This window comes from Papaver somniferum, chromosome 6 (assembly GCF_003573695.1).
Source record: "Papaver somniferum cultivar HN1 chromosome 6, ASM357369v1, whole genome shotgun sequence".
NCBI lineage: Eukaryota > Viridiplantae > Streptophyta > Magnoliopsida > Ranunculales > Papaveraceae > Papaver > Papaver somniferum.
The window spans coordinates 80,964,271-80,991,939 of record NC_039363.1 but is presented as its reverse complement, the minus strand read 5'-3'; the positions used below and the strand labels follow the sequence as shown (position 1 = coordinate 80,991,939).

The 27,669-nt window shown below is 38.2% G+C and overlaps 2 protein-coding genes across 2 annotated transcripts; both read left to right on the top strand.

Annotated features, from left to right (window-relative positions):
- The first annotated feature begins 16,583 nt into the window (after positions 1 to 16,583).
- On the top strand, positions 16,584 to 18,748 carry LOC113288150 (30S ribosomal protein S10, chloroplastic-like). The gene is made up of 3 exons (XM_026537108.1): positions 16,584 to 16,889; positions 16,985 to 17,044; positions 18,260 to 18,748. Exons 1-3 carry the CDS (start codon positions 16,656 to 16,658, stop codon positions 18,569 to 18,571), a joined length of 606 nt encoding a protein of 201 aa, XP_026392893.1. The 5' UTR covers positions 16,584 to 16,655; the 3' UTR covers positions 18,572 to 18,748.
- Positions 18,749 to 19,817: 1,069 nt separating this feature from the next.
- Positions 19,818 to 21,068, top strand: LOC113288149 (serine acetyltransferase 1, chloroplastic-like). The gene has a single exon (XM_026537107.1). The coding sequence runs from the start codon at positions 19,952 to 19,954 to the stop codon at positions 20,930 to 20,932; it is 981 nt and encodes a 326-aa protein (XP_026392892.1). The 5' UTR covers positions 19,818 to 19,951; the 3' UTR covers positions 20,933 to 21,068.
- Positions 21,069 to 27,669: the final 6,601 nt, after the last annotated feature.

The following is a 27,669-nucleotide window of genomic DNA, read 5'->3' as shown; positions in this document are numbered from 1 at the left end:
CATGCATTAATTGATAATGCAATAAATTCACAGAATATTTGGGATTGTTGCTAGATGCACCATTCTAGGTGAATTTTGTATATTTATCGAATTGCTTCGAATAAATAAAGTGAAGAGGTACTCATCACTTATCAAACGGCTTTACCCTTTGCAGGATGTCAGCGTGTTAAATTTGGTTTTACAATTTTAGCCCTGAACTAAAATCCACCATCAACAACAGCATCAAGACATCTTCACGGCCCTCAATCATGTTGTGCCGGGCAAACGACTTTTTCCGGTTACATAAGCTACGCCAGAAGCCCAGGGTCTTTTAGGGGACAGCGCTGAAAAACACAACTGGGGACTGCTAACCACGGTCTATCTAAGGGGCACTGGGCTCGATAACACTTTGATCGATGCAGCCTATGACTTCAATATCATTACTATCAAGGCTCTGAGAGCTGCGGGAATTTGGAAACAAGAAGCTACCCACTCCCCATCCATGGTCAAGAATTCATAAGGAGAAGCGATGCACACATACGGCTATATTAGCCTCGAAATCAAGATGAGAGATGCTCTAACGCGTGGAAAATTCCACATTGTCAAAGAACTTTCAAGCTATGACATGATCCTTGGGCGTTCTTGGGTATTCGAAAACAAATCAAAATTGGGAGCATCCCCTCCGCCAGTGTCAAGGCCCAAAATTTTCCAACAAGCCTTCCAACCTGCTGCCGTATCAAGAACTTACCAATGGAACTCGATCACCAGAGGAAAGCCTGTCCGCGCTCGCTCATAGATCCCAAACGCAAGTAAGTCTGGTCAAACAACCTTCTCTGCAACCACTCACTTCTTTTCTTAACCCATCGTGGGGACTCGATCTGATTATCAACACGAACACATTTAAGAGATGTGAGTGGGGTGCTGGGCCCTTTAAACGCTTCACCAAGAATTTGGAAGCTGCAGTCAAAGATGATGGGACCAAGAGTCAAGCGGTTACACAATAATCAAACTCGTTTCAAATTGGAAAAAATACTAAATAAATCCCGAAACATCGGAAACCAATACCCATCAAAAAAAACAACAACTGTACTTGAAACTTTGAAGGGAAGAATATACAAGGAATCATCAGACGACATGAAAGGTATGGAATATCAAACAACTTATTTTGATGAAGGTTTTTGGACCCTTTCGAAAAAGAGGTTTTATTCAAAGAAGCTAAATAAGTGGGATGTTATTTGGCGAAACCCTAACTTCGCCATGAATACAAAGAAGATAAAACTGAGTCTGTGAAACATCAAAGCGGCTATACGCCAAATAGAAACGACAAAAAGGGAAACTGTTCATCGAAAGCAGACGCCCGGATCGCCAACTCATATGTCAGATCCCTTTCAAGCACTTTCCCCAACAATCTTTCGGATAACAAACGTTCCTTTCAGAAGCCGCCTCCGTAATAACAACTCCAACATCCCACCCGGAAAACGCCTCAGCAGCAACAGTTTCGGCCTCCTGTCCAACACACACTTCGACAACCGTCTCAGCATATGCCACCACAGCTTCTCCAACGTCCCTGACAGCAGTTTCAGCATCTACTCCAAAAGATGCTTCAGTTTCGTCAACCACAGCGGCGTCTTCCTCGAAAGATTTTTTAGCGGGCTTTCGAGGGTGTCTCAGTTCATCCGCATCAGAATCAAGGATTATGACACCATCTCGGGCAGGGAAATTAAGCTGGCACTCCCCTAGAAGTTTCACAGACTCAGTCTTCTGCCGTTTCAACTGAGAGGCGAGTTGTTCAACCCTAGCGCTGGGTTGTGAAGAAGTTTCGTTGCCCTGAGGTATCTCAACGCGCTGGGATGCTTCATCATCTCCCCGCTTTTCCTCCATGTCCACCAGAGTCATGAAAGCCTGAGCATGCATCCGCACTTCACATAAATAGGTGAAAGGCATGCCCTGAATGATTTCTCCAGCTTCACGAAACAGAGAATTAATTCTGCCCAATGCCTCCTCATGATAAGAAAACCAGTTTTCGTCGATCCCAAAGCTTCTCTCCGAAGAGTCATAGGTACGGTTGTCAGTGGAAGATCCCATTACCTACCACAAATTCAAAAGATGGGATAAATTCTCACCCTATCTGCACCAGCAATTTACATGAACAAGAAAACAGAGTGAGGAACCAGGAGAAAGCACGAGACGATACCTGTAAAGAGGATAGACGTGATTTCAAGACGATCTGTACGAACGAAAGATTCAAGATCGTCTCTTATATTCAGCAGAGCGATGAAATCCGAAAAAGGGAAACTTTCTACCAGTCGTGAATTAAGGCGTGATATCGGCTGGAAAAGATATTTGTCTATGCGAGTCAATTGGGGTTTGATAAAAAAAACACGTGGAAGTACGTGTTTGGAACATGCTGGCCTGCGTTATCGCTACTGCTCTACTGCCAGCCCCGGAACTTGGAAGCGAAACCGGCAATATAACATGAGGAGGAGAGCTAACACCTTTCATATGGACGTGATACTTTGGGATATGAATAAGGAAAGGGTTTCCTACCCGAGCCACGCATGGGAAGAGGCAACCGGGACAGCAAGAGACGCCAACAGTCCGCGCCACGCAGATCCCACAGCACGCGCCACGCCAAGCCAGCACCGTGCAAAGCCAGCGCCCATCCCAAGCCGATCCAATGCTAACAGCTCCATCCCAAGCCGATCCAATGTATGCCACTCCATCCCAAGCCGCACAATACCTGCGACTCCCATTCCAAGTCGACCAACGCCAGCGGCTCCTTTGTAAGCCACACCATGCCGACGGCTTGCCAAGCCAAGCTAGAAATGCCAACAACTCCGCGTTCCCTAGCCTAGCCAAGATGACGCCAACTGTTTGCATCCCGGCCAGCAACCACCTCTACCACCCCGCGGCCCAGCTAGCAGCACCACGACCAGAATCTACGCAAATCCACCAACATAAGAATCACGAATTCTCCTTACCTCCCGAAAAAGGTTAGACGGATCTTCCAGACCATCTCTTCATGACTTGCCGTTTCGATTTTGTCCTTGTCTGTCACCATCTTATGCTTACCTTGCAAAAAATCCCCTGGTCCGAGCTAAGCAGAGGACTTAATATTGATGGTGGTTTTTAGCTTAGGGTTAAAATCGTAAAACCTTAGTCAAACAGTGACGTCACACTTGAGTAATAACGTCGCCAGCAGCACATTTATTGAACTATTCAACATGTCTGCGTAAAATTACCGGGGTACCTTTTTATGTATATGCCATGCTCCACGGCAGGGCCCTCAGTACTGACTGTCATCATCTCTACACATGCCAGCCACGCATGCTAGCCAAACGTGCAAATGGCCTGCCATGCCAGCCACATCTCCGCGCCAAAGGCATGCCAACCATGCCAGCCGCACCACCGTGCCAATGGCATGCCATGCCAGCCACATCTCCGCACCAAAGGCATGCCAACCATGCCAGCCGCACCCACCGTGCCAATGGCCTGCCATGCCAGCCACATCTCCGCGCCAAAGGCATTCCAACCATGCCATCCGCACCACCGTTCCAATAGTATGCCATGCCAGCCACATCTCAGTGCCAAAGGCATACCAACCATGCCAGCCGCACCACCGTGCCAATGGCCTGCCATGCCAGCCACATCTCCGTGCCAAATGCATGCCAACCATGCCAGCCGCACCACCGTGCTAATAGCATGCCATGCCAGCCACATCTTCGCGCCAAAGGCATGCCAACCATGCCAGCCGCACCACCGTGCCAATGGCCTGCCATGCCAGCCACATCTCCGCGCCGAAGGCATGCCAACTATGCCAGCCGCACCACCGTGCCAATAGCATGCCATGCCAGCCACATATCCGCGCCAAAGGCATGCCAACCATGCCAGCCGCACCACCGTGCCAATGGCATGCCATGCCAGCCACATCACCGCGCCAAAAGCATGCCAACCATGCCAGCCGCACCACCGTGCCAATGGCCTGCCATGCCAACCACATCTCCGCGCCAAAGGCATGCAAACCATGCCAGCCGAACCACCATGGCAGCCACATCTCCGCGCCAAAGGCATGCCAACCATGCCATCCACGCCACCATGCCAAAGCCATGCCGGCCATGCCTCCATGCCGCTGGCTGCCAAACGAAGGGTTGCAACAATCAACGGCCACCCTTCATTCTGAGATGCAAATTTCAGCCGTCCACGTTTGCCACCAAACGTGTGGAAACTTTTGGCCCAATGACAAGCCCTAATTTTGGTCGCGCCTGAAATATGCCAAAACCCTAATTTTGGTCGCGCCTGAAACTATGCCAAAACCCTAATTTTGGCCGCGCCTAAACCATGCCAAAGCCATGCCGGCCATGCCTCCATGCCGCTGGCTTCCAAGTGAAGGGTTGCAACAATCAACGGACATCCTTCCTCCTGATATGCATATCTCATCCGTACAAACTTGCCACCAAACGACTTGTGGCAATCTCTTGGCTACGGTGCCAACTCTTGGCCACGGTGCCAAACCCTAATTTGTCTACGGTGCCAAATCCCTAATTTGGCCACGCCAAAGCCATGTCATCCATGCCTCTATGCCGCTGGCTGCCAAACGGAAGGTTGCAACAATCAGCGGTTATCCTTCCTCCTGAGATGCAGATCTCAGCCGTACAAACTTACCACCAAACGACTTGTGGAAATCTCTTGGCTACGGTACCAAACCCTAATTTGGCCATGCCAAAGCCATGTCGGCCATGCCTCCATGCCGCTGGCTGCCAAACGGAAGGTTGCAACAATCAACATCCATCTTTTCTCTTGAGATGCAGATCTCAGCCGTACAAACTTGCCATCAAACGACTTGTGGAAATCTCTTCGATACGGTGCCAAATCTTGGCCACGGTGCCAAATCCCTAATTTGGCCACGCCAAAGCCATGCCATCCATGCCTCCATGCCGCTGGCTTCCAAGCGGAAGGCTGCAACAATCAACAGCTATCCTTCCTCCTGAGATGCAGATCTCAGCCGTACAAACTTGCCACCAAACGACTTGTGGCAATCTCTTGGCTACGGTGCCAACTCTTGTCCACAGTTCCAAAGCCCTAATTTGGTCACGCCAAAGCCATGCCGACCATGCCTCCATGCCGCTGGCTGCCAAATAGAAGGTTGCAACAATCAACGGCTATCCTTCCTCCTGAGATGCAGATCTCAGCCGTACAAACTTGCCACCAAACGACTTGTGAAAACCTTCGGCTACGCTGCCAACTCTTTGGCCATGGTACATACTTAGCTATGCCAATTCTTTGGTCATGGCACCAAACCCTAATTTGCCACGCCAAGAGCATGTGCAAGCCGCGCCAGCACCGTTTCCACGCCACTGGATACCAACGGAAGGTAACCACAATCAATGACTAACCTTCCTCTCAAGATGCGAAATCTCGGCCGTCGAAAGTCACCACTGAACCGGCAAGCTTCTCAATATTAACTTGCCAAAAAATAGCAACATGCTACACGTTTTCCACGAAAACACTCGAGACATCAAACATGTCACAAACTGGGGGATGCTCATCAGGATATTGGTCTGGCGGTTTACAGCGTGCGGCGTACACTATACCTGTTACAAGAAAGTGTCATAAGAGTGAGGCGGTTAGTATATACAAGAAGTAATGGTGAAACGTTTCCTTCATTATGGAAACATCGATTCCAGGCGTTACCCGTTACCGCTTTCTTCCATTTACTCAACCGTTTCCACTTCTTACGAGACCAGGGCACGTTTCGTTGCGAATTGTATAAATAGGTCTCACCTATTTCCACCAAAGGACAAGTTTTTGTCAGGATAATACAACACTCAGAAATCACTTGTTAGCTTTCCCATCTGTTAGCTTTCCACTTTCTGATACAAGTCGTCAACAACTACTCTTCCCGAATCAACTATTCTGGTCTCAACACTCTCTTCGCTTCCCTCCCTAGTTCAACCCTTCTCCTTCACTTTGTGACCGAAGCAAGTCTGGAACGGCCATTTCTTGGTTTAGGCCGGATTTGTACAGATTGATCTCTCGAATCAAAGTACTCCCTTGCAGTATATTATTTAGGGTTTAGACTCGTTTCTCACCCACACACTCGAAATTACCAAAATCAGCAGAAGTTTTTTCACTCTCAAATAGTAGTACATATTCAATCTTTGTAGATACTTCCATATAATTGTGATCGATTACGAGACTTGTTTCTTGTAGAATTCGTATCTTGAAATATAGATAACAAGTTTATTACTTGGAAGAATTATAATTTTATTATTTGGATACGACTAGATTGATCTTGGATATTTATTTTTGAGATCGTCCAAGTACTCTTCTTAATAATCAGGCTCACGGACCTCTCAAAGGTATTGATTGATAAGCAGGGTAATTATCAATTAAGATCAGTATTTTGATATCTATCTTGAGGAATCACAAAGTCTGAGCGGAAGAGAATTTTACGATTACTATCTATCTTTTCTGAAAGAGATTACAAGAACCTCGATAACAAAAAAGCAAGATCAGGATTCATGAACTATCAAGGTAAAGATAGTCGGACCTGGCTTTACGAATCCCCGAAGCGAAGTCTTTTGGTTGTAGACCTAATTATGTTTCTCAAAGGAAACCTAGGTCAATAAAGGACGACTCTAGAATCAACTAGGACATAAAGTGTCGGGGACTGATTTTTCCAGTTGACATATATGCTTTATTTATAGTTTTTAAAGAGGGGGGTTAGCTTAGAATTCAATCTAAGATAACTTGAGAATCAATCAGACACTTTAGGTCTTTGAAATACAATAGAAGAGTATACACATAGGTTCGGTTACGGAACCGTGTATAATGATTGCTCGGTTTGGCAAGTTATCTAAATAACTGAAAGCTATTTGATGTTCATTTAAATACCTAAGAAATTAATCATGATTCACAAGCATAAGTGCTTAAGTGATCAATTAAGTCTTATAAGTGTTTAAGAGAGTTCTAGATATGCTAAACACATTAAAATAATAAGTTTTTAAGCATCTACTAAACATTTTCGGGATAGTTGGTACAATTGTTCGCCAACTGTAGGTCTTGTTCACGAGTCAGGGTTCTACAGATCGTGAACCGGGTTCGCCAACCCTTCTAGACTACGGGACTCATTTGACTACAGTTCGTGAACCGGGTTTGCCAACTGCTAGCATATTTATTCGACTTATAAATTCAGTTCACCACGGTTCGCCAACCGGGTTCGTGAACTGTTCCCAATTGAACTTGCAGTTCACGAACTGGTTCGCAAACTTTTCTGTACTTAGATATCTATGGTTTGCGAATTGGTTCGCCAACCTACCCTGAGTATAAACATCAGTAAGTTCATATGTCTCTCTTATGATGTTCGAAATATTCCCAAATGATATGATCATTTGCATGTGAAATTTTCAATTGATCCACAAATTAATTCATAGGACCAATATTGTTAAGGACCTTTGAACTTCTAACTGCTAAATCATATTTCGATATTTTTCACAAGACAAACTTGACTCAAAACTTTCTAGATGTAATTCTACTATAAGTTATACGACATAGTCTCAATAGATAGAATGATGGTATAGTGAGTAAAATAGAATGGTTCAGTCTTCACATACCCGATACAGAAGTTCTCCAAATGTCTTCGTCGATCTTCAACCTTCAAGGGTGATCTTTGATACTCAACTACAATTCTAACCTAGTCCGAGACTTGACTTAGTAAATTAGAAATCAAGATATGGTTTTGATCACCTGACATCGATAACAAGCTTGAAATAGAAACACTTGTGGGTTCAATCGAGCAATGCTCTAAAACCAAGTAGGTATCAGTCCTCCTATAGATCCTCAATAGGAACCATACCACCAATCCATTTATTTCTTTCAACTACGAAACAAGTTTCATAAGTTTACTTCTTTAAACTCATGTAATCAAACATAGTTTTCTAGGCATGAAATCAATCCTAAGTTCATTACACAGTCTAGTAACAAGTTACAAAGATTATGTTTATGTCGCAATTGCAAAACTCAAAAGATAGGCATTATACTTCGTAATTCAATATACATAACTTTGTTATATATTCTTCCTCGACACTTTGATCATAATAAGATGACCAAGTCTCTAATACTATAGTTATATATATATATATATATATATATAACTTCGCATATTATTTTTTAATTTAAATGACTTGAAAGTAAAGTAGATAGAAATGGAAACAAGTTAAGTCCAGTATTATTAACCTCAAGTATATGAATGATGTGTTTGTTGATGTCGACATGTCTTCAGAATCTTCAAGTATTCACAGTAATACTTTGTATGTCTGAACATTTCTATACTTCCTAGTCTAACCTAAATAAGTTGACTCTAGTAATCTAATCAAGCGACTTTGTCTTTGATACTAAAATATGACAACCAACCTTGACATACCAACGTTTAGCGGGTTCAACCGATAATTCTCTAACATGCTTGATACAGTTCGTCGTTCAAATCTGAACAAGGTCCCGTGGTTTTTATGTAATTGCAGTTTTCCTCGTTAACAAAACTTCTGGTGTCTTGTGTTTTTCCTTTTCTGCATCATATTGTTTTATCTTTATAATAGGAATAGCACAGGTAATACTAATAAATTCGAGTAGATAATTCCATATTAATTGTGATCAGTTGCGAGACTCGTTCTTGTAAAATTTGTATCTTGAAAGATAAATAACAAGTTTCATACTTGGAAGAATTTGGATTTGATATATGACTAGATTGATGATTTTTTAGATTGTCCAAGTACTCTTTTATACAATCAAGATCACAGACTTGGTTATCTTGACTTTCTGATTGTGAAGAGAAATAAATATAAATTCTATATACATATTGTTCAAGGATTATTAAGTTGATCTACTTGTAATTGTATTAGGTTTTTCCGTACAGGTTACCAAATCAAAAAGTTGGTGGTGTACTTGGTACCCTCTCCCTTTCAGACGGTATTTCCATGTCACACCCGTGCCAGAAATTTGCAAGGTGCATTTGTGGGTGTATCATTTCGGGTATCAGAGTTGTGTTTGGTACACATTCCATATGTATTTATTGGATAAAACATATGTATTTATTTTTCTCTTGAGATATCTTTATGTGAGAAAGTAATCAGTTCACTAAATTCAGGATATTTCATTAGAAATGAGTTCTAATGGTGGTATGATCGAACTACCGGGTACGTCTGATTAGTTAGAGGAATAATGTGATCTTGTTGATATGACCATGAAAATAGGTTGTGATGACCTAGATATTCTTCTTATTTCTGAAGAAAATGACAGGCTAGAGTTACTTTACGGAAGGACATCATATTTGTTCAATGAATATGATGAAAGGACAGGTGCAATAGAAGACAAGGTGCATGATGCATGCCTGTTGAATTGTGAAACCAATACTGAAGTTTATGAATTGAAGGGGAAATTCAGTGATACAAATACCATACTAACAGGCCACGCGAATATAATGTTCAAGGAAATAGCAAGCCTTTGCAGTTTAATCAGGGATAAGACGGAAAATGTGAATAGGGAAAACTCTACTCGAGTCCCGGAGCTATACGGGTTCCAGAACGCTAGAGAAATTGAGAATTTTTTATATGATGTTGAGGCATACTTTGTGGCAGATGGAATCAGATAGAACAAATGGCAACTGTAGTATACCTAGGTGGTGATGCCAGGGTTTGATGGAGAACTGTATTGCATGAAGATGAAGTTGATGGTTATGTCAATCCTATATCTTGGAAGACATGGAAGAAATACTGAGAGGTCAGTTCTGTCTGAGCAATGTTGCTTGGTATGTAAGAGAAAGTTTAGTAGGCTGCAAATGATGGATACACCACATGCCTATTCTGATAACTTCTTTGTATTGATGCAAGAATTGCGTGGAATGAGTGAAGAAAATCAAAATTTTCAATTTCTATCTGGTGAGAGTTCTTGGGTAACTGCCGAACTCAAGAAACTTAAAGTTCATGATATTCATATGGCGACTCAAGTAGTAAGATGGCTTTCTGATTGCCAACAAACTGAAGATGTGCAAAACTATGACAGAAAGGGAAAATCTGCTGCAGTAAGCATAAGCATGATATGATGGATGGAGAACTATTCCCTTCATCCCGGAAGTATAGGGGAATGCTTCATTTACAAGGGTTTGGATTTCGCTACCAGTTGTCCACTAAAGGCAAAACTTAATACATCAGTTGTGGATGACTATGGGAGTCAATCTAGCAAGACTTATGAAAGCCGGAGTGAAGCTACGAGAAAGAGAGCTCGCATCGAAGTAGTGGCTCACTACTGAAAAGGAAGAAACTAAGCTAGAATAAGAGGGAGTGTTGTTGTCTCCAATTGAAAACACTAAGTATATAGAACGTGGTGGTTTCTGAGCTTGTCTTATTTAACTTTAGTTTATGGTTATTGCAACCTCTATATGTAGAGTTTGGTTGTACAAACTTTTATCCGAGTCTTCAAGTTTGTACATACTTTGCTTTGGTGTAAGAAATTTGCTTTGTTAATGAAGTTTTAGTTTTTGAAATATCAGTGGATCACACATGTAATGGTACATGGTCTAGCTATGTAAAAGTAGCAATGAATGAAGGTGTTTTCATTTATAAAGTCTTGCCGCTTTATTTTCGAAGTAAAACTAACTCATAAAGAAGTTCTGCATATCATACAATAGTGAGACCAAATGAAAGCTAATAAGAAAGCATAGGACAAGGTTCATGTGACGCCCCAATTACTAAACCTGTTTAGATAATAGGATTACAACCTAATTGAAGCATCAAACCTAGAATTATCGACTTTAAGAATCATACTTACATAAAGCAGATCAAAGTAAAACCCCAAACTCTCTGGTAAAATTAAAATGAAAATCTCTTAAGTGATATGAATATATTAATGTGACATTTTACAAATAAACAATGAATACATATATATATATAAAAGATACGTAACGTTCTTAATTTTCTAAAGTTAAATTATCGATTTTAAGAATCATACTTACATAAAGAAAATCAAAGTAAAACCCCAAACTCTCTCGTACAATTTAAATGAAAATCTCTTAAGTGATATGAATATATTAATGTGTCATTTTACAAATAAACAATGAATACATATATATAAAAGATACGTAACGTTCTTAATTTTCTAAAGTTAAATTATCGATTTTAAGAATCATACTTACATAAAGCAGATCAAAGTAAAAACCCAAACTCTATGATACAATTTAAATGAAAATCTCTCAAGTGATATGAATATATTAACGTGTCATTTTACAGATAAACAATGAATACATATATATAAAAGATACGTAACGTTCTTAATTTTCTAAAGATTTAAAATACAGAAACGTATATCTTAAAGCGCTCCATCTCTTCTGATAACTGAAAACACTGAGGTGGGAACGAGTGAGCACATCATCCCGAAAGGGGTTCCCAGTGGAAACATATAACTCTCAAGTAATCACCAACATGCTTCACAGTTCTAAAATAATAACAATAATTTAAAAGAACAATGATAAATTAAGCGTTCAACAAGCTATGCATAAAAAAGCAAGTGTTATCCTAACCTCACCAAGCTCATTGGAGAAGATGACCCGAGAAAAAATCTAATCAATAATAATAACATTATCCACATGAAGTTCTCCACCCGAATCATTATTCAGAATATTACCATCAAGATCAGAAAGTTAGACAAACAAGTATAATATCCACACGGGTGATTTCCCCCAAATAAAATAATATATATAATATCAAAACAGATGACTTACCGCCCCACTATCTTAATAAGCAATAATATTAAAATGGATGCTTACCGGCCTACTAAATGAAATAGTTATAATAATATCAAAACGGATGACTTACCGCCTTACTAAAATAATATTTCCGATGAATGACTTATCGCCTTACTTAACTTAGCTAAAATCCGTGGGGAACCACAAATACTTTTCGCTGAAAAATAACACAACGCATATTATGCACACACAATTACATTCAAAGCAAATATCGTATATGCAATAACAATATACACTCGTACAGATAGTAGAAACACATCATGTCGCAAGGAAAGAAACTCAATGGTTAAAAGAAAGTTACAAGAGTTCCCACCTGTTTTGAAGGCAAACCACTCCAACTTCAAGAAATCCTATCTACAATCTCTTATCTCTGGTTATGGTCATCATTGTCGTCATCTTGAACGTGCAATTATTATCTGAATAAACATGACAATGATACATAAATGGTCTTTCAGAACCTTAGTCGATATCCTTTGTTCTATCTCAATATTCTTCCTAGTACTCTACCATATCTTTTGTCATAGGGTTTTATAGTAGTTATATCTCCAAAATGTATGTTTAACGGAGTAGAAAGAATGGTCAGAAAGATCACCGAAAAAGGCAACGAAAAACATTTTAGGTCACTGGTCAACTGACAGGTCAATGATTAAAGATAACTGTCAAACTAACATTCAAAGTCAAGTCTCGGTCCACAGTCAAAGTCATGGTCAACGAGTCAACAGTTAAAGTTAAGGTACATTACTAACTGAGTCAAATCCGAATCAAACCTAGTCGACTTGGTCAAATAAACTCAGTCAGACAAGTCAGTCAGCTGACAGCGATGACTGACTCAGGGCAAATTCATACCAGTCAGTCATCTGATCACTAGGATGGATGGCTTAAGGCCTAAGCCTTTGCATATGCCAATTGGCTTTGTTGCGCCATCATGGTGCAACAACTGCACAGTGTACAAACCAAAACTATAATGATGCTTCATTTCCTATACCAACTTGATTCCAGGTTTGCACCACAGTCTCATCATTCAATATACCAATTCCATTAATACCACTACCACCCATTGTACCAGTTCTTCTTGCAAGTTCTGTCATATCAATTCTGTTACTACCTGCAACTCTTTCACTGGTATTACAACACCCATATTATTTCCCTTAGTTGTAACCCGTACAACCCTCACATGAGCCACACCTACAGCTGCATTATCATTACCATCATTTGCAACATCAACAACATCTTAACTTATCCCCTACTCCCATCTACAGTGTTGCCTCACAATTGATTTCAGACTCATCTTCAACCCATTTAATTAAACTTCCTCTAGCCATAACTAATGGCCTTCACCATATTAACATCGATATGAACAACAACTATTAGTACCCATTAACCAAAATACCATCATTGCTCGACCACTAATACACATCTGCAATATTGATTCATCATCTTCATCATATCCTCACCAGCCATCCTGTATAAAGAACCACAGTTTCTTCATAATCACTATAACCATTGCAAATAAACATCTCGGGCTTTTCTCCTAGAACTTTTCAGTTCAACCATACTGCAATTCGGATCACCTATACATGAGTTCCTTAACTCATTCAACTCTTTAAATATATCAGGTCCCCGAATCCTCTTCCTTCTCCATTTCCTAAAATATTCTCAAATCTTCTTATCACAAATCTTGAGATACTCCATTTTCATAATCACACAAAGACAAGAAAATTCCTTGTTTAAATTCCATATTCATCTAACTTTCTTTTCCGAAACTCAATTCAACATTGACCCTAATTACAAAGACTAATTCTCGTAGCCAATTTCTTCTAATTCATGTAATTCATCCAATCAGCAAAACCTTAATTCTATTTTGGAGAAATGGAAACCTTAGATTCTCAATTTTCTCTACAAATTCAAACTGATTGTTTATTCTTCTTAATTTATGATTATCACAACTGAAAATCCATCTCTAATCTATCTTCTAGATTCCTAATTTCATCTTCACTGAACATTCTACGAAACCCTACCTTTCAGTTCTTTATCAAATCAACTCCAAAACTTCAATTAAACAACAAGCCCTTCGTTCTCTAACTATTAACAACTCAATTATCCATTAACTATTTACATAAAATCAAACCTAAATGTCAAAACCCTAATTTTCAATCTATCTGATTTACCTTTCTCTTTGAGTTCGGATCAGCTACACAACGATCTTCAACCGACGCCCTTCATGATTACTTTACATATGAAATGACTATTTTACCCTTCAAACTAATTAGATGATTTCTTCTTCAACCAGTGTCCGAATGATACGTTTGAATAGTCAATTTCGCGTAATTTTTTGAGATCTATCTAATGGTACTAGTTTTGAGTCCATATTATTTCTACATTGATTTCACCTAATTAATGTTCATATTCGATCAATCAAGACATTGGCGACTAAATCATATCTTGACCGGTCAAATAGCTTTGACGAGCTTAAGGGTCTCTACATGTCCTAGTTGATGAGATAATGATATTGATGTTTAGAGATTGCAATAATGCACGACAGTAGATAGGCAGGAACATTGCACGCAATGCACAACAATAAAGGAAATCATTCCATCAACAAGCATGAGTTGGGTAGAATTCATGGCCTTGGGAAGGGCACATTCTTTCCAGTCAAATAATAGCAATACAGTTCAAAAAAAAAATAGTTGGAGACATATTGGCTTTGAAGGTAATGGGTAAGTGACATATAAAAGGTTAGCTATGTTATGCCCAAAAGATAGTTAGTCATAGCTGCGTAGATGGGATTTGCAACTCAATAGTTTTGCTTTATAATATTAGGCAAAGAAAACTCGTAAGTTTATGTTGGTATAGAGAGTTTATAGTTAGTTGCATCATTCAGATAAAAGATTTTCTGAGTGGTTTTTGCGTAAACAGACACGTGGGGCATAAAGTTTGTGCTTGGTTATCTCATTAAAAAAGAAAACCAGTACAAATTTTCTGACGTACTTGATGGGAAGCATGAAGAACAACAATCCAAGGCATGTGACAGCAAAATTAATTAAAAATTGAATGCCAAGTCGTCTGTAAGTTCTTGTCATGTTGTGTAAGATGCAAAAGGCAAAGTTGGAAGGAAAAAATATATGTAAATGATCGATGTAATCAATTGGGAGGAATCATTTTCTTGCGTACACTTAGGCACAAATGATTCAAATGGAATTCAAGCCTATCGCACAGATGTTGACTAAGAAAAATTCCAGTTTGTATTTGCGTATTGATGCATGATTTGAGAGATTGTTAAATCGCAGTGCACGACTCTGAGACGAGGCTCAAGTGTATGATATCAATAGCAAGGCGGTAAATCTAAGTGATGTTGATACACATGGAAGTTGGCTAAGGACGTTTGCCATCTCTTCTATCGCTCTGAAAAACAAAAATAAGAAAACTCTTCCCACAGCCGCTTAGCGTTTGCCCTGATTTGCACCATGGAGCGAATCAAAGCAAATCATCTCCAGCCTTCTTATCTACTAGTTCTCCTAATCCTCTAGCAGAGTTTTCCACTAATCTAGTTTCAGCTAGATCATGTTTTGTCTCAATTTATTTTCTAGATTTAAGTTTGTATGTTTGTTTTTCTTAGTTTCATTCTTAGGTGTTGGGTTTTTAATGGATGCGGGGATGGATTTTCATCTTTTTCAACAAAGAAATCAATACATATTGTCATCTCCAGTGCTTAGTTATGAGCAAGATAAAGCAACAACAACGAATTTTTTCCAGTATCATCCCCTCTTATGATTTACAGTTTGGTTTTTTTTTTCCCATGGTGGTCCTGTTCGGATTTTATTTGGTTTTGTTTTAGGATTATGTGATCTGATGTTGCTAGGTTTTAGATCTGGTCTATATTCGGTTGCTACTTTTAATTTTAGGATTATTTGATTTTTTTTGTCTCTGTAATGTTTATCTTATTTTGTGGTCACTATCTATTCGATTGCTACAGGTTTGGTGCTGATTTTCTCTGGCAGGTTATGTTGCTCCGATGTTTAATTCGGCGAGCTCACTGCTTACCGACGAAGAATATATCATAACATCAACTTATTATCATCTCAAGATCATCACTACCAAGTTCATCAACTTCAACAATTGTTACAAAGGCTCCCACAACTGATACAAAGACTCCAATGCCGATTTGATCTGTTGAATCCGATCCGGACATCAAAAGACTCGTCCAGAAAACCACGGTTGCTCAAGATATTGTTACTCAAAACTCTATTACTTAGATTTAGGTGTGCGACACTGTTAATTTGAAAAACTTAGTTCATGTAAGCTAGACTTACATGTTCTTGAAATCATGGGGTTGTATTTGATCCAACCACTGCTCTATGCAGTCAACAAATTAGTTTTGTTTCAAAAATAATTAGGCCATGTGATACTATTTGGTACTTTTTATAGGGTGTTCAAATCTTGAAATTAGGATGAACAGTCAAGAACTGGTGGAGATATTTTGAATCTGATGATAGTGTAATGATCTTGAAAAATTACGTAACTATTTACGATTTTGAAAATCGGCTACAACTTTATGTACGGTTTTGAGGTTTTTCCTCTTTTATGAAAAAAGAAAAGAAATGCCCTCATCGACCCACGGTATTGTTGCGAAATCCGTCCTTTGAGCAATTAAACATGATAAGAAATGCTTCAAAAAAGAAAAAAAAACGCGATAAGAAAAACAACAAAAACGATACTTGATTTCTTTTTTACCCGTTATCTTCTTTTCTTATCCCGGACGAAAAACATTCTGCCCCCAAACACTCCTCTTGTACGGGGTTTTGTCACCTCTAAAAAACAAACACATATTTGGATAACGAGTTCATTTCTGCTAGGGAGAGACAGATAGAGAAAGAGAGAAACAATGGCTTCCTCTTCAATGCCTGCAACTCTGACCATTCTTCCATCTTCTAACTCCAGCAATTCCTTGAAACCAAAACCATCGAGTTTTTCTCTACCTACAAATGTTTCAAGATTTTCATCTCTGAAATCTAGGCATACTTTTAGGATTTTTGCTGCACCAGAGCTTCTTGACACTGCAGAAACTTTGGACAGTCTTACTGAAAGCCTAGACGGAGCCAATTTGGAAGCTCTTCAGGTGGGTTTTCTTCTTTAATACAACAATGGTTTTTGTTTGTTTTGATTGGTTGATGTTTGGATTTTCATTTGTTGTTGTTGGGTGTGTCTTTTTAGGCTGCTGGTATTGAAGTTCCTGGTACATCTAAAATTGCTATCGCGGCTGATGTTGATAAGGTAATGAATGAGGGTTTGATTTGTCTTCAGGTTTCCTTTAGTGTTTTTACAATGCATCGAGTTGAGTTCTCAATTAGGAGATTACTATCAGTTGGAAAGATTTCCAGAGGAGTTAGGGTTTTGGTTTTAGAGAATTACCATAACTTATGTTAGCTAAAAGAGCTAGATTTCCAGTTGCTTTACATTTGAGTGGGAAAACTGGTTTTGTTGAAAAGGTTATTGTGCTAGTGGAAATCACTTATATAGTAGGGACAGACATTAGAGCGAATGCTATTTTCTAGAATGAAGAGTCACCTTCACTCAGATCACCTCAAGGCTTTTGTGGAACTGGATACAGCATCCAAAAGATGTTGTTAAGCTCTTACCTATAACTTGGGATGTCATGGTGAATCTAAATATCAAGACCCTGCAATCAGTGAGTCGAATAGTGGCTAAGTGAATTTTTTTGTCGGTAAATCAAGTCTATGTACAACTTGTAAGGAGGTAACTACTCTTGCTATAACCTAACCTAATATTATCTGAAATGTCTTACTAATTGATCAAGTCGAAGGTGGATTTAAAACAGTTCTCTCGCTATGAGAGTGTAATTTCTTATTCCTGTCCGATTAGTGAAACTGTATTATAGAATGGTAAAGGTATTCAGTCCATTAAAGTTCACAGCTTTTGAAGACAGACAAGTTATGTTTGAAGGTAAAGGTATTCAACCCATTAATTTCTTCTTCTCAATGATAGTAGGAGTTCTTCTCTTAGAGGGCAGAGAAGTTATGCATCTGTTCTTAAAATAACACAGTAGTATGCCTTTCGTAGTTTCGTTCCATTATATGGAATTTTATATACTCTTCACCGTTTTGGCATAACTACTGCAGTCATAATTATATACGTTTTACATGTGTTGCATTTTTATTATAGGGGAAGGATCCAATGGCATTAGGTTGACATTTCAGCGCCATTTTTCTTATAAAATCATAGCAGCAATGAATTTGAAGCTATTTTTTGGATGGCATGTTCCTCTTACAAGAAAAATGGCGCCGAAATATCAACCTAATGTCATTCTAATCATGTCATTGGATCCTTCCCCTTTATTATAGGTAGCTGGTTTTATATTCTCCTAGTGGGTGCTTGAAACTTTAGTAAAGCATGTATTTGTCTGTATATTCTCTATTGGGTGATACGATATCCTAATACTAATCAGAGGGACATTAATTCTGTTCTCAGATGGCACCAAAACAGAAGATTAGAATTAAATTGAGGTCCTACTGGGTTCCTCTTATAGAGGATTCATGCAAGCAGATCATGGATGCAGCAAGAACATCGAATGCGAAGACCATGGGGCCTGTACCTCTACCCACCAAGAAGAGAATCTTTTGTGTTCTCAAGTCTCCTCACGTTCATAAAGATGCAAGATTCCATTTTGAGATCAGGACTCACCAACGGCTGATCGATATTCTTTACCCAACTGCACAAACAATAGACTCGTTGATGTCACTCGACCTTCCTGCTGGAGTTGATGTTGAGGTCAAACTGTGATCAGAAACTGCTGCCACTTAAGTGAGAAACATGGTCATAGGGGTTTTCCTTTTTGTTTAAAATTACATGTTCCCTGATCTGTTTGTTGTCCATTTTTTTTGTAAATGTATCATTTCTGTTGTACTGAGCCAATAGCATATGGTAAAAAGTTTCTCCTCTCGGATTTTTGTCTTTGCATACCTACGCAATATGATTTTCTTAGAAACTCTACGATCACATCTGATGGTTTTGAAGATCCACTTAGAATCTCATTGTTAACATATTCAAGTTCAGAAGCTAACCCCTCTAAACTTTGTGTAAAAGAAACCAAGGCTTCGTTTTAAGTTTTGGTCCTTCTCGCCAAATTGGTGAAACCTCGTACAGACTGAAGGAAACTCCCAACAGAAAGACTGGGAATCTAGAAACCTAATGAACCTATATATTTGCAAGAGGACGATTTGTCTTTGTGACATCAAAGTAGTAGTGGTTCGTCTAGAATTCCCTTTTTTACCTCAATATTAACTACATATTCTCCAAACTGATGTATGCACTTTGCTCGTTTGCCTTCTTTTTTTCTCTTCTTTTTCCCTTTGAAGTAGATTTTTGTTGTGTGCATGCATCTCCATCTCCGAACAAAGGTTAACTTTCTTCTCACTATCACTCACTCATTCAAGCAAGACCCACTAATAATCACTAGGATTCTCTATCAAGTCCAGTCTCCGTTTCTTTCCGGAACTCATTTTTCGTCATGACAAACGTCACAAATCAAACAAATTTAGCAGCCTTGTCAAGAAAGCTGAACATCGAGTCATTTGGTCAAACAATGGTATATTCAAATAGAAATACAGACCGTTAGATGCCTTTGTTTACGGTATGATGAGAAGTTTCTTTGAAAGAGGGTCCTGGACCTCCTGGTGGTGGACACACGTTGCTCATAACGTCCACTCTACAGTCTACACTACAGATCAAACAAAACTAATTTCTTTCGTTGTACAAATCAAACTGGGTAACGATTTTTGTAATAATTTATGTAAGTGGGTTGTTTATAATTTAATATTCAATTATTCATCCAACAAAATTAATTACGCCTAAAAATTTATCCCCACCAAAATCTCAAGAAATTCTCAAACAAAAGGAGGATAATTGGATTTTTTTTTTTTAATAAACAAGAGGATAATTGAATTCATTTATCACTTGTTGGTTTTATTTTCTTCAATTTGTGACGAATTTTTTTCTCTTTGTAATTTTAACTCTGGTTGACGTTAGCCGTTACATCAGGGCAAGAACTATTCAATGCTCTATATAAACGCTCCATTCTCTGCGGATATCAATCTTCAAAGTCCCAATTTTTCTATCACACACTGAAAACCCATTTATCTGATCTGCTCTGCCACAAATACAATGGCAATTTGCTTTGAGAATCACAGACCCAAAACATCAACAAATCGGTCTTCTCAAAATGATGGTACGTCTCTATACAAGTGTAGAAAATTCTTAATACCCGATATCTCTGAAATTGCACCATGTTCTTCTTTTAATCAAGATCAATTCAAGAGACCCATTGCTCAAAAGGATGAAGTTTGGTTGAAGATACGTGAAGAAGCTACAAATGATGTCGAAGAAGAGCCCATTCTGTCAGAATATTATTTCAGGTCAATTCAATCTCATTGTTCTTTGGAAAGTTCATTAGCTAATCATTTAGCAATGAAACTAAGCAACTCAAATCTTCAAACCAACATACTTTGTGAAATCTTCATGGGTATTTTTAATGAAGATCAAGAAATTAGAAAATCAATTAGATTTGATTTAAGTGCTGTTAAAGAAAGAGACCCAGCTTGTATTAGTTATGTTCATTGCATTTTAAACTTCAAAGGGTTCTTGGCAATTCAATCACATAGGATTGCACACAAATTATGGTCACAAGATAGGAAAACACTAGCTCTTTTGATTCAGAATAGAGTATCTGAAGTATTTGGAGTTGATATTCATCCCGGTGCGAAAATCGGGCATGGGATACTACTCGATCATGCAACCGGTGTTGTTATCGGCGAAACAGCGGTGATCGGAAACAATGTGTCGATTCTGCATAATGTGACATTGGGTGGAACAGGAAAAGTTTGTGGTGATAGACACCCAAAAATTGGCGATGGTGTTTTAATAGGCGCATGCACATCAATCTTAGGCAATGTTAGAATTGGTGAAGGTGCTAAAATTGGTGCAGGATCAGTTGTTTTAAAAGATGTACCAGCAAGAACTACTGCTGTTGGTAATCCTGCTAGACTACTAGGAGGTAAAGAAAATCCAATGAAGTTAGATAAAATTCCTAGCTTAACAATGGATCATACTTCATTTTTATGTAATTCCCCTGATTATGTAATTTGAATAGAAGTTTAAAAATTAGTTTTAGTAAGTTGGGTTATCCATTATGGCACTATGAGAGTTAGTGGGGTAATTAAACTTAAGAAAATGTAATGACAAAATCATAAAATAAAGTGAAATCCATTATCTTTTTCTTCCATGGATGTCATTGTCTTAACAAGATTGACCTAAACTAGGAAGAATCTTAGCGTAGCATATACTTATCCATAAGCAATACCTCATTTTGTGGAAAGCTATGTAACCATTTTTGAACACAATCAGGTATAAGACTATAAGTTGTTTTCCTGCTTTTTGTTTTGTGGTTAAAGAGACTTGGTGTGTGTTTTTCTGTTCTTTTTTAGTTTTGTTTTTTTGTGGTTAGAGATTTGTTAATTAACTAGGTTCTTAAAGTATTGATGCTGCCCTCTAATGATTTGAGAAAGACCACTATTTTTTCTCGCTCTTTAACAAGCCTGAATTGGGGGTCATGGAAGCTAATTGGGGGCCATGACACATTTTATACCCACGCCCAAAAATATACGGAGCTTCCAAAAATGAGGGTGAAATACTTATTTTATCCTTCTCTAATTAAAAAAAATAAATAATTTGAGTCGTCAATATTAGAGATGTATAAAAAAAACGACTCTCATTTAATATGAACGGGTCGTCCGTATATAATAATGCTTAACTGACGACCGTTAGAGTGATAGCTACAGAGAGTTAAACGTTTTTTAGTCGTTCGGTTCTAAATATATAGAGTTAACGACTCTATATGACCTAAAAGATGGAGTCGTCATCTTTTAGGAACCTCATTGACGATTTTTCATAACTGAACAATGAAGTCGTTTATTTTGGTGTCAATTCATTGACGACTCTACAGCGTCGTTAGTTAATTATACTCACGACGTAACGACCCTTACACTGAGCTATTGCATAGTGATCATGAATCGACCACTTGGAGCACCATTCATGCGATTTGAAGAGTATAGGAAGTTTACCTGATTGTTTAGAGCTTGGGGTTCCTCATTTTGAGTGTTGGTTCCTTCATTTTGAGCAATGGGATCTTCATTTGCACCATTGTTCATAGCTTCCTCTATCAACATCTCTGCATCAAACATCCAATCCATATGATTAGTTGAGACAATCTTGCCATCAACGCAATCATTGTTGTTGTTTGAAGCCTCACCAACATCATTTCCTCCACTAGAATCACTCATTTCAAATAACCCTAAGTTTTCCCCCAAAACTCAACTTCTTCTTCTCCACAACACAAAAACACAATTTTTCTTTTATCAAATTTTTATCCCTAAACTGATTTTAGTCTACCCAAATTAATTAACAACTAATCAACACTCAATTAACACTAATAATCTAGAGGTAGTTTAGCCATTTTCAAAAAAATGGGATAAGGGATAACTTCCAATTACTATTTTATGACCTTTTTTGTCCTGTAGTTAGGGATCCCCAATTACTATTTGAGGGCCCCTAATTCAGCCCCGCTCTTTTGACTCTTCAAACTTCAAAGAGCTTTTATATTGCCTCTTTAACTATCTACAAAAGAATTTATGAATTGTTGTATGTGATGGGTTAATATTGCCATCCTTTGATGCATTCAAATAAAGGCAGACGAAACTAGATGGAGCATAAACTATCTATGTTTACACTATGCATTTACAAGGTGTCTATAAGTTCATTGACGTTGGATCCTTCTATTTGTATTTTTCTCTTGCCCACCATGTATGAGTGCTCTTTTCATCAGTTTCTCTGCTTTTTTTCTTTTAATGCAAAGAGGAAGCACTTTTTTTTTAAATAAGAAAACAGGACAACCCCTGATGTTACATACTTGAAATGTCGTTTCCAATGATTTTTGGTAGGTGATTCATATAGTTTACAAAAGCATCACCACTCCAAGATCTAGATAAGCCTTCCACGAGACCAACTGCCGCCAGGCTTCTAGTAATATAGTTTTCAGAAGCTGGAATTAAGTAAAGGGTTTTGATTCCTTTCATACATAAACAGAAATTTAAATTGTTTCCATCCTGCCATCTTGTCGAACTCTTCGTAATCCTGTTAACTGCTTCCGTAGTTGTTTTAAGAACTTTCAAGTTGTCGCTTTCGAGGAAGTACGTTTGTTTTGTTTTTTCCATCTTGCCCACCATGTATGAGTGCTATTTTAATCGGTTTGTTTAGGTTTTATGGACTAGATTGAGATGTTAGATTAGCCAATAAGTGATGCAATTCAAAAAAAAAAAAGTGTCGTTTATTTGTTAACACCAGTTCTCTCTTCTAGCATTTGCTCGCAGGTGAACTAGCAGCGAGATAGTAGCGCTGAATGGTTCAACGCTACAAAAATGATCTTTTCGCTGAATGGTTCAGCGCTGGAAGAATATTCTAGGGTATCTGCGTTGAACCATTCAGCGCTCACAGTTTGCGTTGCTCAGTTCACTGCACTCCGGCGCTGAATTAAACAATACTTGACCTTTTTTTTTTTTAGTTTTTCCTACACCCCCTTACACCATCAACGACTATTTTTTTTTTCAAATTTCAAATTTTAAAATATTCTATTTTTTTCGTACACCTAATTTACACCACCAACGGCTATGTTTTTAAATTTTGAATTGTGAAATGTTTGACAATTTTTTCCAATAGTTGTTTGTTTCAAAATTTGAAAATTTACGAAACTAAGGAACTCTTTCATTACATTGCAAAACAAGGTTACAATGTTTTTTGAAGAAATTAAAAAGTACACTGAAATTGAAATTCTACTTCTAAAATTAAATAAAGTACATTGAAATTGAAATTCTACTTTTAAAAATTAAAAAAGTGCATTGAAATAAAAATTTTACTTCTAAATCCTATTTTAGGGGATAGGTGGTAATCCATCATGGACCAAAATCTCGTTCTTCCATAGTTTGTAGAGGGGTTTCTCCCAATCCTCTACTTCATTCATGTTTTGGCGTAGGATCTTCAAGTCAGCTTCTCTTTGTTGTGTTTGCGCCAAGATTGTAGAGTTTTCCATGTGATTTTTAAGGTACTCTTCCTCTGTTTCATACTTGGCAACCCTTTGTGCTTGCGATTTTTCAAGAAGTTCGATGAGCTTATCCATTTTGTCATCTGCTTTTTGCGATGCTTTAGCCTCACGAGCCTTTTCTTTGAATTATCTCTCTCTGCACCTCGAACATCATATGTTTGTTCGAAATAACGTATTCTATGAGATATGTCTGAGGTTTCATAATTATGAGTAGATGATGAGCTACCAAACATTGCCATATCCTCTGAATCTTCATCCATAGTTATTGGAGCGAAAGTATCAGCTTTACTGTCTTGAGTAGGTTGAGTGTGTTGAGTAGGTTGATAGGTTGAGTATGTTGAGTGTGTTGAGTAGGTCCATCATCATTATTCACCTCTGGATTGTAGTCCGATTGATAGGGCTTCACATGTTTCCAAGGTCTCTTAACTTCTGCTTCATAATTTTTTTTCTTCATGATAGTACTAGAGAAAGAAAGAAAGAATAAAAAAATGTATTAGAGAATGAAAGAAAGAAAAAATTTAGAGAAAGAAAGAGACCAAAATGGAAGAAAAAAACATCAAATTTTTTTCATGTAATTACATAATGTTGGACTGTCAATCCAGTAGGTTTGTTTCAGAAGTAGGGTCTAACGTGTGAAACATATCTTCTCACTTCGGATCTCAACGTGTTACACTTTGATTGCAATGACTTGTTGTCCCTCTCTCCATCATTAAGAAATCTTTTAATGAACTCTTCCATAATCTTCGCCCAAAATTCTTTACCTTTTTTTTTCTTTTCCTCTAATCGCATCGTTGCTTGCTATAATCCAACCTAAAATTAGTGCCTCATCCCTTTTTTATACTAAAGTGTGCCATAATTTTGTGTGAATAAAATAGGTGAAGAAGACGAAGAAAATCAGTGAAGAAGAGAAACAATTGATTTTGGTGTGAGAGATGAAGCTGAAGTAATTCTCTATTTATTTTGTCGGCTGAAAATATAGTTGTTGATATTTCAAACGTCCAGTAAATTGGGACAGTTGAGATATAACATTCATTTTTGATCTAATAGCTGAAATAAAACAACGTTGAATGGTTCAGCGTTCAGCGCCGAACGGTACAACGCTAAGCCTCCCAGCTGTTGAAAATAACGACTATTTTCTCATTTTACGGCTGTTAGGCAAATCATTGTTTGGTTCACGTTGGGAGTTGTTTGGTTCAGCGCTGATCTAACGGTTAGTAAAATCAAATCAATTCTTCTCTATTTATATTGTCAGCTGAAAATATAGTTGTTGATATTTCAAACGTTCAGTAAATTGGGACAGTTGAGATATAACAGTCATTTTTGATCTAATAGCTGAAATAAAACAGCGTTGAATGGTTCAGCGTTCAGCGCCGAACGGTACAACGCTAAGCCTCCCAGCTGTTGAAAATAACGACTATTTTCTCATCTTACGGCTGTTAGGCAAATCGTTGTTTGGTTCACGTTGGGAGTTGTTTGGTTCAGCGCTGATCTAACGGTTAGTAAAATCAAATCAATTCTTCTACTATTTGAACTCAACATATGAACTCAACATCCCCACCCCAAACTTGTGAAGTTTCACTCTTTTCTTCTTCTCCTAAATTCTCAATTCAAGCATGGCTGGATTGGTTGGATTCTCAATTTCCAAAGACAATTACTTGGAGAGAAGTTTTTTCAAAATTCATGATATAAATCCTTTAGAAACGTCTCAAACACGCAACAATTTTTATGAACAAGTTCTTGAAGAATTTGTGAGAATCAATGGTAATGCTAGCAAAAGAAGCCGAAAAAGCTTTATGTGTCGATTTGCAAGCATCAAGCGTTATTGCAAAGTATTTGCAAGTTACTTGAGGGAATCAAATGGTAATCATGAAGATGCTATGGGTGTATACCAAGAGAATGAAGGAAAACCGTTTCATTCATATCACCTCTTTGGAGATATTTGGTGGACCTCGACGTTGAATATATGCATGAAGAAGTATTATGAATTTTTAGTTAAATATGTAATGTTATTGTAAACGTACTCAGATGAAAAAAAGAGTATTATGGAGTTATTACAAGAACTAATTAAATTTTCTACTTAATGAAAACGTGGTTCAATCAAAAAGGAGTATTATGATAAATAAATTGGTGAATATGAAATTTACTCTCCATTCTCATAAAATGCTCCATCTTCTTTATTGTCATATTGATCTTCATCGGTATCCACGTCGGTTGTACCCTCATGAACTTCCGACAAGGCATCATCCATCACCATGTTTGGAATATCACCATATCTCAAACCTTCTCCATGTCGTTGCAAAACGTGTGTAGTAAGTTCCAAGCGAAGTTCCGCCCAATGCGCAGGGTTGTACAACACATGAGGAGCTAACCTTGTGTTTCCTTGAATTGGCGGTTGAGGTTCATCTCACATGTTTTTTCCCCATTCCTCATCGCGATATTCCACCTCAACAAACATATTGTGCATTGTCAAATACCCCCTGATAATTGCCTTCATGTCCCATTTTTATAATAAAGACAAGGTTTTAATATAATGCAGAACTTACCTTTTAGACCACCAAATGCATGTTCTATGTCCTTTATTTTGGCTTCTTGGTACTGATTAAAAAGAGATCCTCTATTGCTTGCAGAGGGTTTGTATGCTTGTACAATCCAACCGTCAATAGGATATGCTCCATCTCCTAGGTAGTACCCCTTGTCGTAGTTCCTTCCATTGATTTGATAATGACTAGGAGGTGATATACCATTAAGTTGTCTGTCGAAAAAAACTAGAACCATGCAAGACATTAAGTTCGTTGTCCTGCCCACCTGTAGATGGTGGATTTTCGACAAGGTCTAAAATCATAAAACCATAATTATACATGCTCCTAATCCAGCAATCAAATGAGTATTGAGGCTCATGTATCTCATCGAAGCATGAAAGCTCATGCCACAAGAATCTCTGACTGAGAATACTGTCTCTCAGAGTATATGTAGATGTGTAGTCTCTCAGCTGAGGCAACGGCATATCTCACGAGTACTGAGCAATTTCAGTAATTATTTCTATATAGAATCGAACGATTGGACGTCTCCTAGACAGCTTGCCTGCTAGTATAGAGCAATACCGTCTTTAGGATGTAACAATTTTTTCCCTGACTATATAAAGAAAATATGACGCTTCAACAAGCTCATATTACTCAATTCTCAGATAATTAATGTTCCTAGACAGCATGCCTGCTAGTATAGAGCCATCAATTAATTATCTCTAATCCTTAAATTCATTAACTGAATATTTAGGAATATTCTACGTTCTTCATAATATTTCTTTACTTCAATTCGTGGTTCTTCCCAGCAGAATTCCATGGGTTAGTGATAAATATTCAACGTACGGGCATCTGAGCCACTATCGAGTAAGCCCCGACCAAAATGGTGCAAGTGTACTCAGCAATAATGCACTAACGAGCACCTGAATGCACGAACGAGCATTCCAAAATACGAAGGAACAGTGAACCTATGAAAAATAGGACGAAAAATAGTAATAATAAAATATTAGCTAAGGCGTTAGGGGACTGGGCCCACCGGCCGGCCAGTCACGCCGTGGCCAGTCCCACACCCAGATATATATTTTATCATATTTTTATTATTTTCCTCGATCTCATGAAAATCCCTTCGTTTGAACAAATATCCTTCATTTTAAGTAAACTCCTCAATTTCATGGTGTTTCCTCCGTATCAAAGAAATAATAAAAAATTAG

Coding starts and splice junctions, on each gene's coding strand:
- LOC113288150 (XM_026537108.1), top strand. CDS start 16,656: ATGGCTTCCTCTTCAATGCCTGCAACTCTGACCATTCTTCCATCTTCT. Junction 16,890..16,984: donor CCAATTTGGAAGCTCTTCAG/GTGGGTTTTCTT, acceptor GTGTCTTTTTAG/GCTGCTGGTATTGAAGTTCC. Junction 17,045..18,259: donor TCGCGGCTGATGTTGATAAG/GTAATGAATGAG, acceptor TTCTGTTCTCAG/ATGGCACCAAAACAGAAGAT.
- LOC113288149 (XM_026537107.1), top strand. CDS start 19,952: ATGGCAATTTGCTTTGAGAATCACAGACCCAAAACATCAACAAATCGG.